Source organism: Schistocerca gregaria, chromosome 11, assembly GCF_023897955.1.
Source record: "Schistocerca gregaria isolate iqSchGreg1 chromosome 11, iqSchGreg1.2, whole genome shotgun sequence".
NCBI classification, from domain to species: Eukaryota; Metazoa; Arthropoda; class Insecta; order Orthoptera; family Acrididae; genus Schistocerca; species Schistocerca gregaria.
Genome location: NC_064930.1, coordinates 110,859,189 through 110,875,236, shown reverse-complemented (window position 1 = coordinate 110,875,236; position 16,048 = coordinate 110,859,189). Strand labels below are relative to the sequence as shown.

Here is a 16,048-nt window from a genome sequence, read left to right as displayed (position 1 = left end):
GTAGTTGTCCATAGGCCTGGCGGCTGTAATTTTCCACAAATCTCAAATATCTAATTAACATCAGTTAATTGTTAATGTAATGACTGCACATTTACTTTCTTTATTAACTTTACCCTTTTTCAAATTTAATTTCCACCAGTTTCATCTGCATTTTTCCTTTCATTTAGATGCATCCCTTCCTCCCTCTTTACCGACAGATTAACTTCAGTGATGATTGTTTTTCCCAAATTTCCTTTATGTGGTGTGTGTACTGTAAGACCTTCGGTACACACACCATCAGATTATTTGACTTGTCGCTCTAAAGAAGTAGGCGAGTGTCAGCAGTATGTCTCGTGGTCTTATCGTGGCGTGTTTATCTTCTGCCGTTTCGTCAGACGATAGAAAAGCCACTTGCACGCTTAGAGTAGTAGATTGACGGAGACCAACTTTAAACAGAACTTGATTAACTTTTACACACATTTATTAAAATAATAAAAAGCATAAACCTTACATAACTTGATTCTGGATGCTATTTACAATTGACACTCTGAAGTTCCTTTGGTCTTGGTACGTTAATCTTATTCTCACATATCTCTGATACTTGACAAAGCGTCTATACATTTCTCTTCATGTATATGTACAGGAATATGATAATCTTATTAGGCGCAGACTGAAACTTGACCATAGACTGGTAAAGACAAATGCAGACTGGCTGATCGGAGGCAGACTAATGCAGACTGGCTGATCAGAGGTGTCTACACTCGTTATAATACCCCCGCGCATTCAGGTATCACTGCGTGAGTGTGATCCGCAAGGAGAAAAGGTTCTATGTTAGCAGCAATCTCATTGGCTGTGTGACATATTAATACGTGGATCGGCAGAAGCAGAATTTGGTCCGTCTCTAAGGCAGCGCCATCTCGTAGTGCGGAGACGGACGAGCGCTGCACCTGTGCTGTTGTGCTTAGCGGGGCGCGCTCTAGTGGGAAAGTTGTGTACGCGCTGGCTACGAGGAACTATGTACATAACACTTTAGGTACACGTGGTTTAATTTTACACTGTCATTAAGGTCGATAAGTCAGGGGGAGGTTACTATCCGATCTCGAAACTCATTTGTGATCCAAACCGAATATTTCCAGACATGGGTTCCTCATCAAAACTGTATCTACTAACAAGGGAACCTCCCGACAGCACCCCCCTCAGATTTAGTTATATGTTGGCACAGTGGATAGGCCTTGAAAAACTGAACACAGATCAATCGAGTAAACAGGAAGAAGTTGTGTGGAACTATGAAAAAAAAATAAGCAAAATATACAAACTGAGTAGTCCATGTGGAAGATAAGTGACATCAAGAACAATATGAGCCTACGAGCGCCGTGGTTCCGTGGTTAGCGTGAGTAGTTGCGGAACAGAAGGTTCTTGGTTCAAGTCTTCCCTTGAGTGAAGAGCTTGATTTTTTATTTTCAGTTTATGTGACAAGCTCTTATGTTTTCATTACTTTTTTGGGAGTGATTATCACATCCACAAGAAAACCTAAATTGGTCAAGGTAGAAGAATCTTTTCATCCATTCGTCAAGTGCACAAGTTAGGTGGGTCGACAACATATTCCTGTATGTGACGCACATGCCGTCACCAGTGTCGTGTAGAATATCAAATGTTTTCCGTTCCCATGGGAGAGGCACGTCCTTTCGTTTACTAATCGCACGGTTTTGCAGTGCGGTCTCAAAACACAGACACTAAACTTATTACAGTGAACAGAGATGTCAATGAACGAACGGACAGATCATAACTTTGCGAAAGTAAAGAATGTAAACTTTTCACTCGAGGGAAGACTTGAACCAAGGACCTCTCGTTCTACAGCTGCTCACGCTAACCACAGGACCACGGTACTCCGGAGCTCACACTGTCCTTGATGTTGCCTATGTTGCGCATGGACTACTCAGTTTGTATATTTTGCTTTTTTTTCATAGTTCCACACAACTTCTTCCTGTTTTCTCGATTGATCTGTGTTCAGTTTTTCACCTATCCACTGTGCCAACTTATAACTGAATCTGAGGGGGGTGCGATGGGGATGTTGCCTTGTAAGTCCCCTCACAACCTGTAGAAACTAGTAATGGGAATTATGAAACAGATATAATAAAAAAAAAGAAGCAACAGACCTACAACAGTACCCTGTGGCACCTCCCATTTCCATGTAGCAGTCAAACATTCGAATTAACTCCCTCTTCGTTGACACTGAAGAGGAGACACCTGCTTTCCGGTTTGCAGATACGAAGCTCGAGAGCGGTAAGCACAGAACGCGGGCAGTGTTTAGGGTACTCACCAGAGAAGATGGAGGCGATGGCGGCTATGATGAAGGAGAAGATGACCCCGGGGCCGGCCACGGACTTGGCGACCATGCCGGCCACCAGGTACATGCCGGTGCCCACGCAGGACCCCACTCCCAGGGACGTCAGGTCCAGCGTGGTCAGGCACTTCTGCAACCAGCAACACGTGGCGCCGTTAGTCTCTCCACGTGTCTGTTCACAGGCGTGACGCAATTTCTGCTCGCTAAAACTATTTACAAAGTCCACTGTAGGCTGTAAATTTTTTTATACATGATGACCTTTATTTTGATTAATTTTTCTTTTGCTACGAGTATACAAGACAAGAGGGGATGTTGAGTCATAAGCTGATTTACTAAAATCTTTACTACGAATTTCAAACATATGATAGGTACTTTCAAGACCAGGTACACTAGGAACTGACCGCATCTCGTGGTCGTGCGGAAGCGTTCGCGCTTCCCACGCCCGGGTTCCAGGGTTCGATTCCCGACGGGGTCAGGGATTTTCTCTGCCTCGTGATGGCTGGGTGTTGTGTGATGTCCTTGGGTTAGTTAGGTTTAAGTAGTTCTAAGTTCTAGGGGACTGATGACCATACATGTTAAGTCCCATAGTGCTCAGAGCGATTTGAACCATTTTGTACATTAGGAACTCCGCTATGTTCGGCGGGTTGCGTCAGCCGCCTTTGTAGGCGTAACATGCTGTTGCATCCTTGAGCCCCCGGTTCTAGATGTACCCTTGTCCGGTTAATGGCTGACGCTACAGATCAGTTTGCAAATAAACAATTTATTTATGAAAATATACAGTACAATCACCAACAAACTTTACATATTCACATACTCCTTTACCTTTTACCCAAATGAATACAGATTCATTTACAGATATTTTCCTCCTATTACGAGTATACAAAGACAAAGCAGAAGTTGACATATAAGCTGATTTACCAAAGTCTTTATTAGCAAGTTCGGCCATATGGTAGGTGTGAAAAGCAATAATGTCTCTGTCAACAAAACTTTCAAGTCGTACATTAGGTACTCCTGTACCTCCACGTACAATTGCTACGGTAAACCATCCATTACCATGGCCAAAGGAATCATTAATATCTAAACTGAAGTTCAGTCGGCACCCACAGAAAACAGAAGGTCCGTCAAGCAGGGCTTGAGCAGCGACAGACTTGACTGGAATACGATTCTTCTTGTCTCCAGATGTTGTAGCAAATTCAATGTTCTCGATGGATTTGTACACTTTCTGTTTAGAACGGCGTTCTACAGAAGTACCACCTCTTACTATGGCAACGGCGAACCATCCATTTCCATGAGAGAAAGTATCGTTTACTAAAATTAAAGGAACATCCAATAAATACATAAGGCCCATCGACGAGGGAGTGGGCTGCAACGCTCTCAACTGGTATGCGATTTTTCTCGTCTCCGGATGTTGTTGTAAGTTCAATGTTTTCTATGGTTTTGTACACTTTTGTGGGGGTACGGCAGCTGGGAGACGCACACCTGGTACGGATAGTGTGGGCGTCTGGGATAACGTTCCGCTCACCACTGCGAAAACTCTAAGTCCTTATCTTTTCGAATACTATATAGGCGAGCGCTCTCTCTCGCTACGCTCAGTCTGTGTCTTTCTGCTGCACAGGCAACTGCATTGAACGACGCCAACATGCCCTACATTAGGTATCGTCGTAGACGTACAACCGTGTACAAGACCATAGAAAACATTGAACTCACAACAACATCTGGAGACAAGAAAAATCACATTCCAGTGAAGAGTATTGCAGCCCACTCCCTCGTCGATGGGCCTTGTGTATTTATTGGAGGTTCTTTTAATTTTAGTAAACAATACTTTCTCTCATGGAAATGGATGGTTCACCGTTGCCATAGTAAGAGGTGGCAGCGCAGTTTTTAGTGTACCAGGTCTTGAAAGTTTTAATGAGACAGATGTAATTGCCTATCATACCTATCATATGTTTGAAATTGGTAGTAAAGATTTTGGTAAATCAGCTTAACACTCAACATCCCCTCTTGTCTTGTATACTCGTAACAAAAGAAAAATTAATCAAAACGAGTCTGTATTTATTTGAGTTAAAGGTAAAGGTGTATGTGAACATGTGAAATTTGTAGCTGATAGCACTGTATATTTTCATAAATAAATACTGCATCATATTCCGTATTCCTAGATTTCCGGAAAGCTTTTGACACCGTTCCTCACAAGCGACTTCTAATCAAGCTGCGGGCCTATGCGGTATCGTCTCAGTTGTGCGACTGGATTCGTGATTTCCTGCCAGGAAGGTCGCAGTTTGTAGTAATAGACGGCAAATCATCGAGTAAAACTGAAGTGATATCAGGTGTTCCCCAGGGAAGCGTCCTGGGACCTCTACTGTTCCTGATCTATATAAATGACCTGGGTGACAATCTGAGCAGTTCTCTTAGCTTGTTTGCAGATGATGCTGTAATTTACCGTCTAGTAAGGTCATCCGAAGACCAGTATCAGTTGCAAAGCGATTTAGAAAAGATTGCTGTATGGTGTGGCAGGTGGCAGTTGACGCTAAATAACGAAAAGTGTGAGGTGATCCACATGAGTTCCAAAAGAAATCCGTTGGAATTCGATTACTCGATAAATAGTACAATTCTCGAGGCTGTCAATTTAACTAAGTTCCTGGGTGTAAAAATTACGAACAACATCAGTCGGAAAGACCACATAGATAATATTGTGGGGAAGGCGAGCCAAAGGTTGCGTTTCATTGGCAGGACACTTCGGAGATGCAACAAGTCCACTAAAGAGACAGCTTACACTACACTCGTTCGTCCTCTGTTAGTATATTGATGCGGGGTGTGGGATCCTTACCGGGTGGGATTGACGGAGGACATCGAAAGGGTGCAAAAAAGGTCAGCTCGTTTTGTATTATCACGTAATAGGGAAGAGAGTGTGGCAGATATCATACGCGAGTTGGGACGGAAGTCATTAAAGCAAAGACGTCTTTCGTCGCGGTGAGATCTATTTACGAAATTTCAGTCACCAGCTTTCTCTTCCGAATGCGAAGATATTTTGTTGAGCCCAACCTACATAGGTAGGAATGATCATCAAAATAAAATAAGAGAAATCAGAGCTCGAACAGAAAGGTTTAGGTGTTCGTTTTTCCCGCTCGCTATTCGGGAGTGGAATAGTAGAGAGATAGTATGATTGTGGTTCGATGAACCCTCTGCCAAGCACTTAAATCTGAATTGCAGAGTAGTCATGTAGATGTAGTTGTAGATGCAGATGTAGATGTACTGTGTTACATTGCTGCTCAGTCTCAGCCTGCAGCCACTTTCAAATTCTGTAATACAAATACCAATAAACGAAAAAGGTAACCTGCTTTCTTGACATCGTTATACTTCACATATTACCGTTGCTGTTACGGTACTGACTGTTGTGTCAGGTATATACACTGAAGAGTGAAAGAAACTTGTAAAGCTGCCTTATATCGTGTAGGGCCCCCACGAGTATGCAGAAGAGCCCCAACACGACGTGGCCTGGACTCGGCTAATGTCTGAAGTAGTGCTGGAGGGAACTGAATCCTGCAGGACTGACCATGAAGCCGTAAGATTGCGACGGGGTGGAGATCTCTTCTGAACAGCTCGTTACAAAGCATCCCAGATATGCTCAATAATTTTCACATCTGGGGAGTTTGGTATGGACCGTAAATATTTAAACTGAGAGGAGTGTTTCAGGAGCCACTATGCAGCAATTCTGTACGTGTGGGGTGTCGCATTGTCCTGCTGGAATTGCCCAAGTCTGTTGGAACGCATAATGGACAGGAATGGATGCAGGCGATAAGACAGGATATTTATGTACGTGTCACCTGCCAGAGTCATGTCTAGACTTATCAGGGGTCCCATATCACTCCAACTGCACACGCCCCACACCATTACAGAGCCTCCACCAGCTCGAACAATTCCCTGCTGATATGCAGGGATTCGTGAGGTTGCCTCTATACCCGTACACGTAAATCCGCTCGACACAATTTGAAACGAGACTCGTCCGACCAGGCAACATGTTTCCAGTCATCAACAGTCCAATCTCGATGCTGACGGCCCAGGCGACGCGTAAAGCTTTGTGTCGTACAGTCATAAAGGGTACACGAGTGAGCTTTCAGCTCCAAAATCCCATATCGATGACGTTTCGTTGAATGATTCGCAGTAGCGCGGGATTAGCTGAGCGGTTTGGGGCGCTGCAGACATAGACTGTGCGGCTGGTCCCGGCGGAGGTTCGAGTCCTCCCTCGGGCATGGCTGTGTGTGTTTGTCCTTAGCATAATTTCGGTTAAGTAGTGTGTAAGCTTACGGACTGATGACCTTAGCAGTTAAGTCTCATAAGATTTCACACACATTTGCACATTTTTGAATGATTCGCACGTTGACGCTTGTTGATGGGCCGCAATTGAGATCTGCAGAAATCTGCGGAAGAATTACACTTACTGGAAGCAGTTAATTCCATAAATTATCTGGGAGTACGCATTAGGAGTGATTTAAAATGGAATGACCATATAAAGTTGATCGTCGGTAAAGCAGATGCCAAACTGAGATTCACTGGAAGAATCCTAAGGAAATGCAATCCGAAAACAAAGGAAGTAGGTTACAGTACGCTTGTTCGCCCACTGCTTGAATTCTGCTCAGCAGCGTGGGATCCGTACCAGATAGGGCTGATAGGAGAGATAGAGAAGATCCAACGGAGAGCAGCGCATTTCATTACAGGATCATTTAGTAATCGCGAAAGCGTTACGGTGATGACAGATAAACCCCAGTGGAAGACTCTGCAGGAGAGACGCTCAGTAGCTCGGTACGGGCTTTTGTTAAAGTTTCGAGAACATACCTTCACCGAAGAGTCGAGCAGTATATTGCTCCCTCCTACGTATATTTCGCGAAGAGCCCGTGAGGATAAAATCAGAGAGATTAGATCCCACACAGAGGCATACCGACAATCCTTCTTTCCACGAACAACACGAGACTGGAATAGAAGGGAGAACCGATAGAGGTACTCAGGGTACCCTCCGCCACACACCGTCAGGTGGCTTGCGGAGTGTAGATGTAGATGTAGATGTCACACTGAACGATTATCCTGGCATCGCGTGTCCCCTTCTTGCAGGGTCTTTCTCCAGCTGCAGTGATGTCGGAGATTTGATGTTTTGCCGGATTCCTGATATTCATGGTACTCTCGTGAAATGGTTGTGAGGAAAATCCCCACTGCATCACTAACTCAGAGATGCTGTGTTTGCTCCTGCGACGACTACAGCACCACACTGACCGCACTTAACTCTTGATATCCTGCCATTGTAGCATCAGTAACTGATCTAACAACTGCGCCAGACACTTGTTGCCGACCGCAGCACCATTTTCTGTTTACAAATGTCTGTATTTGAATAAACATGCCTAAACTACTTTATTTGGCGCTTTAATACTTGTATCATATGAACCGATGAGCCAGAACTTTATGACAACCTGTTATACTGTATTGGTCCACTTTTTAAACACAGTACAGTAGCGATTCTGCTTCTCAGGGATTCTAAAAGTCTTTGATAGGTTTCTAGAACTATGTTGCACGAAAAGTCTACTCACAGGTCAGCAAATTCCTGTAAATTACGGCACGGTGGTGTGTGAACACAAAACTGGTGTGTAATACACTATTGGACATTAAAATTGCTACACCAAGAACAAAAGCAGATGATAAAAGGGACTATCAGACCAATTGTGTGATTGGATTGAAGAGTTCCTAGATAACAGAACACAGCTTGTCATTCTCAATGGAGACAAGTCTTCCGAAGTAAGAGTGATTTCAGGTGTGCCGCAGGGGAGTGTCGTAGGAACGTTGCTATTCACAATATATATAAATGACCTTGTGGATGACATTGGAAGTTCACTGAGGCTTTTTGCGGATGATGCTGTGGTACATCGAGAGGTTGTAACAGTGGGAAATTGTACTGAAATGCAGGGGGATCTGCAGCGAATTGACGCATGGTGCACGGAATGGCAATTGAATCTCAATGTAAACAAGTGTAATGTGCTGCGAATACACTGAAAGAAAGATAGTCTATCATTTAGCTACAATATAGCAGGTCAGATGACTGGAAGCAGTTAATGCCATAAATAATCTGGGAGTACGCATTGGGAGTGATTTAAAATGGAATGATCATATAAAGTTTATCGTCGGCAAAGCAGATGCCAGATTTATTGGAAGAATCCTAAAGAAATGCAATGCGAAAACAAAGGAAGTAGGTTAGAGTACACTTGTTCGCCCACTGCTTGAATACTGCTCAACAGTGTGTGATCCGTACCAGATAGGGTTGACAGAAGAGACAGAGAAGATCCAACGGAGAGCAGCGCGCTTCGTTACATGATCGTTTAGTAATCGTGAAAGCGTTACGGAGATGATTGATAAATTGCAGCGAAAGACTCTGCAGGAGAGACACTCAGTAGCTCGGTACGGGCTTTTGTTAAAGTTTCGAGAACATACCTTCACCGAGTAGTCGAGCAGTATATTGCTCCCTCCTACGTATTTCTCGAGAAGAGATCGTGAGGATAAAATGAGAGAGATTAGAGCCCACACAGAGGCATACCAACAGTCCTTCTTTCCACGAACAATACGAGACTGGAATAGAAAGGAGAACCGATAGAGGACTCAAGGTACCCTCCGCCACACATCGTCAGGTGGCTTGCGGAGTATGGATGTAGATGTAGAGATGTAGATTAAAATTTCGTGAGAAGATTCCACCGCAACAAAAAGCGCCTTTGTTGTAATGATGTCCAGCAGAAGTCCTTTATCATTTCAGTGACACTCTCTGCCGTATTTCGCGATAATACAACGTGCTGCCCTTATTTTAACTTTTTCGATTTACTCCGTCAGTTCTATCTGGTTAGATTCCCACACCGCGCAGCTGTATTCTAAAAGAGGACGGACAAGCGTAGTGTAGGCAGTCTCCTTAGTAGGTCTCTTACATTTTCCAAGTATCCTGCCAATAAAGCACAGTATTTGGTTAGCCGTCCTCACAACTTTTTCTGTGTCTTCTTTCTAATTTAAGTTGGTCGTAATTGTAATTGCTAGGTGTTTAGTTCAATTTAAGGTCTTCAAATTTGATTGATTTATCGAGTAAGCGAAGTTTAACGAGTTCCATTTAGCACTCATGTGGATAACTTCACACTTCTCGTTATTTAGGGTCAACTGCCACCTTTCGCACCATTCAGATGTTTTTTTCTAAATCGTTTTACAGTTCGTTTTGATCTTGTGATGACTTTATTAGTGATGACTTTATTACTCGATAAACGACAGCTTCATCTGCAAACAACCGAAGACTGCTGCTCAGATTGTCTCCCAAATCGTCTATGTAGATGAGGAAAAGCAAAGGTTCCTTGGGGAACGCCAGAAATCACTTGTGTTTTACTCGATGACTTTCCGTCAGTCACTATGAACTGTGACTTCTCTGACAGAAAATCACGAATTGTAAGGGGTCCGTAGGCCCTTACTATAACTTTGCACTAGGCACAGGTCGATAGGGCGAACAATCGATTGTGACGTGTTGCGAGAGCGAGTGTCGAGGTGCGCCTGAGTGGTTGGAGGGAACGGTGTGTGTGGAGGCCATTATTGGAATACAGGGCTTTTAACCGAGAAGGGTGTTACCATCGCCGTGGTTAGACCCCTAAATAATAAATGAATACCGGGAAAGTGATGAAGTATCTTTGTAAAAGTGATCAGTGACGCTTCTAGTGCTGATATTTAGTTTCGCGTCTACCGCACCAGCGTAACATTGGATTGCAGTGTTGGATGCAGTGATGGATTAGCGTGTGACGATAATGGCAAATGAAGAAAGCCTGTGCTGAGACTAGCCGTAATTAGATATGTATGACGAAGGCAGTGGCTGTCTCCTTTTTGTGCTTTTGAGAAGAATATAAGTTCGTAATTAGTAAAACTGTGTTGGTGTTCCTTATTACCAGACGTTCAGTATTATAGTATTGAACAGGATGAACTGGAAAGTAACAACTTCCGTAGCAGTCAATTCCAATTACCAGCCCCATTAGGTTCACGGTCATGTTAATAATAAATATTGGGCTGCTATTCGATCAGATCAGGTCGGGATAAAAGCGGAGGTCTTACAGAATCCAGTCACATAACTGAGACGATATTCCATAAGCAGGAAATTTCACAATGAGCCGCTTGTGTGGTACGGTGTCAAAAGCCCTCTGGAAATCCAAAAATACGGAATCCTTCTGAAACCCCGTGTCGAGAGCACTCAACACTTCATGCATATCGCTTTCCCATGATTTGGCACAGTGTGTGGCGTGGGTATCATAGGGTATCACTCCTAATCATGGCTGAAAAGTGAATGCTGAACACTACATTTCACTCCATCCTCACGCTTTATCTCTCATGCGACGGGGTCCGCGTTCGATTCCCAGCTGAGTTGGGGATTTTCTCTGCCTAGGGACTCGGTGTTTATGTTTTTCTCATCTTTTCATCATCATCATCATCATCATCATCATCGTCATCGCCATTCGTTGCTTTGACTAGATTGGACTGTGTAAAACATCGGGCTGTGTAAAAATTGGGACTTTGTACAGGCGCTGATGACCGCGCAGTTGAGTGCCCCCCAAACCAAACATCATAATCATCATCGTCGTCGTGCTGTCATTTTTCAACAGGATAATGTTGATACAAACATAACGTGTCTGTATGACTTCTCCCCATGATGTAGAGGTACCCTACTGACAACCAAGATCCACAGATCTACCTTCCATGAAACACGTGTTGAGCTAGCTGGGATGTCGTATCTATCCCAGTGCCAGGATGTAGGACATCAACAACCAGATCAAAAAGCCTGCCTCAGCATAGCATTTTTTTTTTTGTCAACAGTCTACTGACTCGTTTGATGCGGCCCGCCACGAATTCCTTTCCTGTGCTAACCTCTTCATCTCAGAGTAGCACTTGCAAACCTATGTCCTCAATTATTTGCTTGACGTATTCCAATCTCTGTTTTCCTCTACAGTTTTTGCCCTCTATAGTTCCCTCTAGTACCATGGAAGTCATGCCCTCATGTCTTAGCAGATGTCCTATCATCCTGTCCCTTCTCCTTATCAGTGTTTTCCACATATTCCTTTCCTCTCCGATTCTGTGTAGAACCTCCTCATTCCTTACCTTATCAGTCCACCTAATTTTCAACATTTGTCTATAGCACCACATCTCAAATGCTTCGATTCTCTTCTGTTCCGGTTTTCCCACAGTCCATGTTTCACTACCATACAATGCTGTACTCCAGACGTACATCCTCAGAAATTTCTTCCTCAAATTAAGGCCGGTATTTGATATTAGCAGACTTCTCTTCGCCAGAAATGCCTTTTTTGCCATATCGAGTCTGCTTTTGATGTCTTCCTTGCTCCGTCCGTCATTGGTTATTTTACTGCCTAGGTAGCAGAATTCCTTAACTTCATTGACTTCGTGACCATCACTCCTGATGTTAAGTTTCTCGCTGTTCTCAATTCTGCTACTTCTCATTACCTTCGTCTTTCTCCGATTTACTCTCAAACCATACTGTGTACTCAATAGACTGTTTATTCCGTTCAGCAGATCATTTAATTCTTCTTCACTTTCACTCAGGATAGCAATGTCATCAGCGAATCGTATCATTCATATCCTTTCACCTTCAATTTTAATTCCACTCCTGAACCTTTGTTTTATCTCCATCATTGCTTCCTCGATGTACAGATTGAAGAGTAGGGGCGAAAGGCTACAGCCTTGTCTTACACCCTTCTTAATACGAGCACTTCGTTCTTGATCGTCCACTCTTATTATTCCCTCTTGGTTGTTGTACATATTGTATATGACCCGTCTCTCCCTATATCTTACCCCTACTTTTTTCAGTATCTCGAACAGCGATTTTAAGACACCTTTCCCAACATAATCAGCGCAGGCTAGATGGGGTGCAACGTCATACTGGTAACTGAGTTCATATTGCCCAAGTTCTTCATAAATCTGATTCGACTTTATAATAAATGAAATAACATCACATGCCCGTCCATCCATGAAGTGTCATTTCTTTCCCTGCTTCACGTCTTGGTGCTCCTTTTGTCAAGCAGTGCAAAGCGCTGTAAATATGCTAAATTGTGCTGAGTGAGAGAAGCTTTATACTGGCGAAATAGGGAGATATTTCAACGCAAGTTTTAAGAAACATGTCAGAATAATCCAGCCACATTCGGCACTCGCTTGAGAGAGAAAAGTCTCTCCGTATTAGATGTGAAGAGCTAGTAAAAAGTGATCATCAGCTAAGGAAAACTACGCGAGTATGCGACCCAGGAAGAATTAATACACACACAGTTAGCAATGGAATGTTTCTTCGAATTTTGTTTTAATATCTATAAATACTTTCTTTTTTTGGTTCCAGAGGTGGCCCCACTCTGTTGTAATTTCATGCTGCATGGTAGGACGGCAGCGAGGTTCGTTCCAGGACAGTTATAACGTATATGGACTACTATGGTTTTGTGAATATTAAAGGTTTCTTTTTCTCCTACCTTCCATAAAAAATAAAAAAAAATAAAAAAGGAGGTTAACGCAACTGCCTAATAAGCATGGTAGACGACTTGCTTGCGAAATGAAAGACCCGGGTTCGAGTCTCGATGAGGCACACAGTTTTAATGTGCCAGGAAGTTTCATATGAGCGCACACTCCGCTGCAGAGTGAAAATTTCATTTCTTGGTTTCTGTTTAAATTCTACATAAAACCTGCTGTCTCCTATCCCCATGAACAGAACCATTGAGTTAATGCTACACTACTGGCCATTAAAATTGCTACACCAAGAAGAAATGCAGATGATAAACGGGTATTCATTGGACAAATACGAGGGTCAGTCAAAAAGTAATGCCTCCTATTTTTTTTTCTACGTTTAATTGTCAGGAAATTTAAATGCAATTCCATAGGTTGAAAACCACAACATTGAGGATCATTTTGTCATTTTTCAATGTAATCTCCGCCCATCTCTACAGTTTTGGTCCATCTTTGAACAAGGGCATGTATCCCAGCACGGTAAAAATCACAGCTCTGCTTCATAAGCCATTGACGCACGGATGTTTTGACGGCCTCCTCATCTTCAAAATGAATCCCACGATGAGCTTCTTTTAGTGGCCCGACAGATGGAAGTCTGATGGTGCCAGGTCAGGGCTGAATGGGGGATGAGGCAAAACTTCCCATCCAATTTTGACAATCTCGTCAGAGGTGTGACGACTGGTGTGTGGTCTTGCATTTTCATGCAAAAGGAGAACATCTGCCATTGATTTTGTTGGGCGAACTCGCTGAAGACGTGCTTTACGTTTTTTGAGGGTTGTGACGTATTGATCAGAATTTATTGTGCATCCCTGCTCCAAAAAATCAACCAGAATCACACCCTCTGTATCCCAGAAAACTGTTGCCATAACTTTCCCTGCCGATCGCACAGTTTTGAATTTTTTCTTCCTCGGCGAGCTTGTGTGACGCCACTCCATTGACTGCCTCTTTGATTCGGGTTCAAAGAAATGCACCCATGTTTCGTCCCCGGTCACAATTTTTTTCAGAAACTCATCTCCCTCCAAACGGAAGCGCTGCAAGTGTTGGGAGGCCATTGTTTTCCTTGCCTCTTTATTCTGATCGGTTAACATTCTTGGAACCCACCGTGCACAAACTTTTGAGTACCCCAATTGTTTAATAATCGTGATCACACTGCCTTTACTAAGAGAAATAATGCGACACACTTCATCTGCAGTCACCCGACGGTCACCACGAATGATGTCATCAACTTGCTGAATGTTGTGTGGAGTCACTGCACTCACCGGCCTGCCGCTCCGCTTTTCGTCAGTCAACGGTGTTTGCCCTTCAGCTTCTTTACAACGACGAACCCATCGTCTAACAGTGCTGACATCCACTGTCACAACACCATACACCTTCTTCAGCTTTCATGAATGCGTATGGGCGTTCCACCTTCTGCATTCAAGAATTCAATCACACAACGCTGTCTCAAACGAACATCGATGTCGGCCATCTTACAAACTTCTGCTGTGCTGCCACCTGTTGACACAGAAAGTTACTACTGCAGTGGATTGCAGAAGAAGGTTTGAGGAATGGCGCCAAATTCAAATTTTTCACTTAACTTAATTTTTTTAAGTAGAAAAAAAATGGGAGGCATTACTTTTTGACCGACCCTCGTATATTATACTAGAACTGACATGTGATTACATTTTACGCAATTCGGGTGCATAGATCCTGAGAAAACAGTACCCAGAACAACCATCTCTGGCCGTAATAACGGCCTTGATACGCCTGGACATAGAGTCAAACAGAGCTCGGATGGCGTATACAGCTACAGCTGCCTGTGAAGCTTCAACACAATACCACAGTTCATCAAGAGTAGTGACTGACGTATTGTGACGAGCCAGTTGCTCGGCCACCATTGACCAGACGTTTTCAATTGGTGAGAGATCTGGAGAATGTGCTGGCTAGGGCAGCAGTCGAACATTTTCTGTATCCAAAAAGGCCCGTACAGCACCTCCAACATACAGTTGTGCATTATTCTGTGAAATGTAGGGTTTCGCAGGGATCGAATGAAGGGAAGAGCCACGTGTCGTAACACATCTGAAATGTAACGTCCACTGTTCAGAGTGCTGTCAATGCGAACAAGAGGTGACCGAGATGTGTAACCTGTGACACTCCATACCATCACGCCGGGTGATATGCCAGTATGTCGATGACGAATACACGCTTCCAATGTGTGTTCACCGTGATGTCGCCAAACATGGATGCGACCATCATGATGCTGTAAACAGAACCTCGATTCATCCGAAAAAATGACGTTTTGCCATTCGTGCACCCAGGTTCGTCGTACATCATCGCAGGCACTCCTGTCTGTGATGCAGCATCAAGGGTAACCGCAGCCATTGTCTCCAAGCTGATAGTCCATTGTGCTGCAAAGGTCATCGAACCGTTCATGAAGATGGTTGTTGTGTTGCAAACGTCCCCATCTGTAGACTCAGGGTTCGAGATGTGGCGTCACGATCCGTTACAGCTGTGCGGATAAGAAGCCTGTCATCTAGACTGCTAGTGATACGATGGTGTTGGGACCCAGCAAGGCGTTCTGTATTACGCTCCTGAACCCAGCGATTCCCTATTCTGCTAACAGGCATTGGATCTCGACCAACGCTAGCAGCAATGTCGCGATACGATAAACTGCAATCGTGATAGGCTATACAATCCGACCTTTACCAAAGTCGGAAACATGATGGTACGCATTTCTCCTCGTTACACGAGGTGTCACAACGACGTTTCACCAGGCAACGCCGGTCAACTGCTTTTTGTGTATGAGTAACCGGTTGGAAATTTTCCACATGTCAGCACATTGTAGGTGTCACCACTGGCGCCAACCTTGTGTGAATTCTCTGAAAAGCTAATCATTTGCATATAATAGCATCTTCTTCCTGACGGTTAAATTTCGCGTATGTAGCACGTCGTCTTCGTGGTCTAGCAATTTTAATGGCCAGTAGTTTACCTCATCTGTTGGTTATTAATTTCACTATCAATAACTTCTAACGTCAGTCATCCTTGGTTAGTGTTTACAGTGTGTGTATGACTGTTGTCTTACCGGAGTATGTCTGAAAAAAAAAGATTCAAGTCAGAGGTCATCAGTCCTCTAGAACTTAGAACTACTTAAACCTAACTAACCTAAGGACATCAGACACATGCGGTGGCTAGTGTGGCCGAGCG

At 43.7% G+C, this 16,048-nt stretch overlaps 1 protein-coding gene across 1 annotated transcript in view; it reads right to left on the bottom strand.

Moving 5' to 3' along the window:
• Window positions 1-16,048, bottom strand: part of LOC126295311 (probable cationic amino acid transporter) — a 575,633-nt gene that overhangs the window by 263,219 nt on the left and 296,366 nt on the right. Inside the window, exon 3 of the mRNA XM_049987757.1 lies at window positions 2,300-2,453. Within this exon, the coding sequence (XP_049843714.1) occupies window positions 2,300-2,453 (154 nt within the window). The remainder of the gene's footprint in view (window positions 1-2,299; window positions 2,454-16,048) is intronic.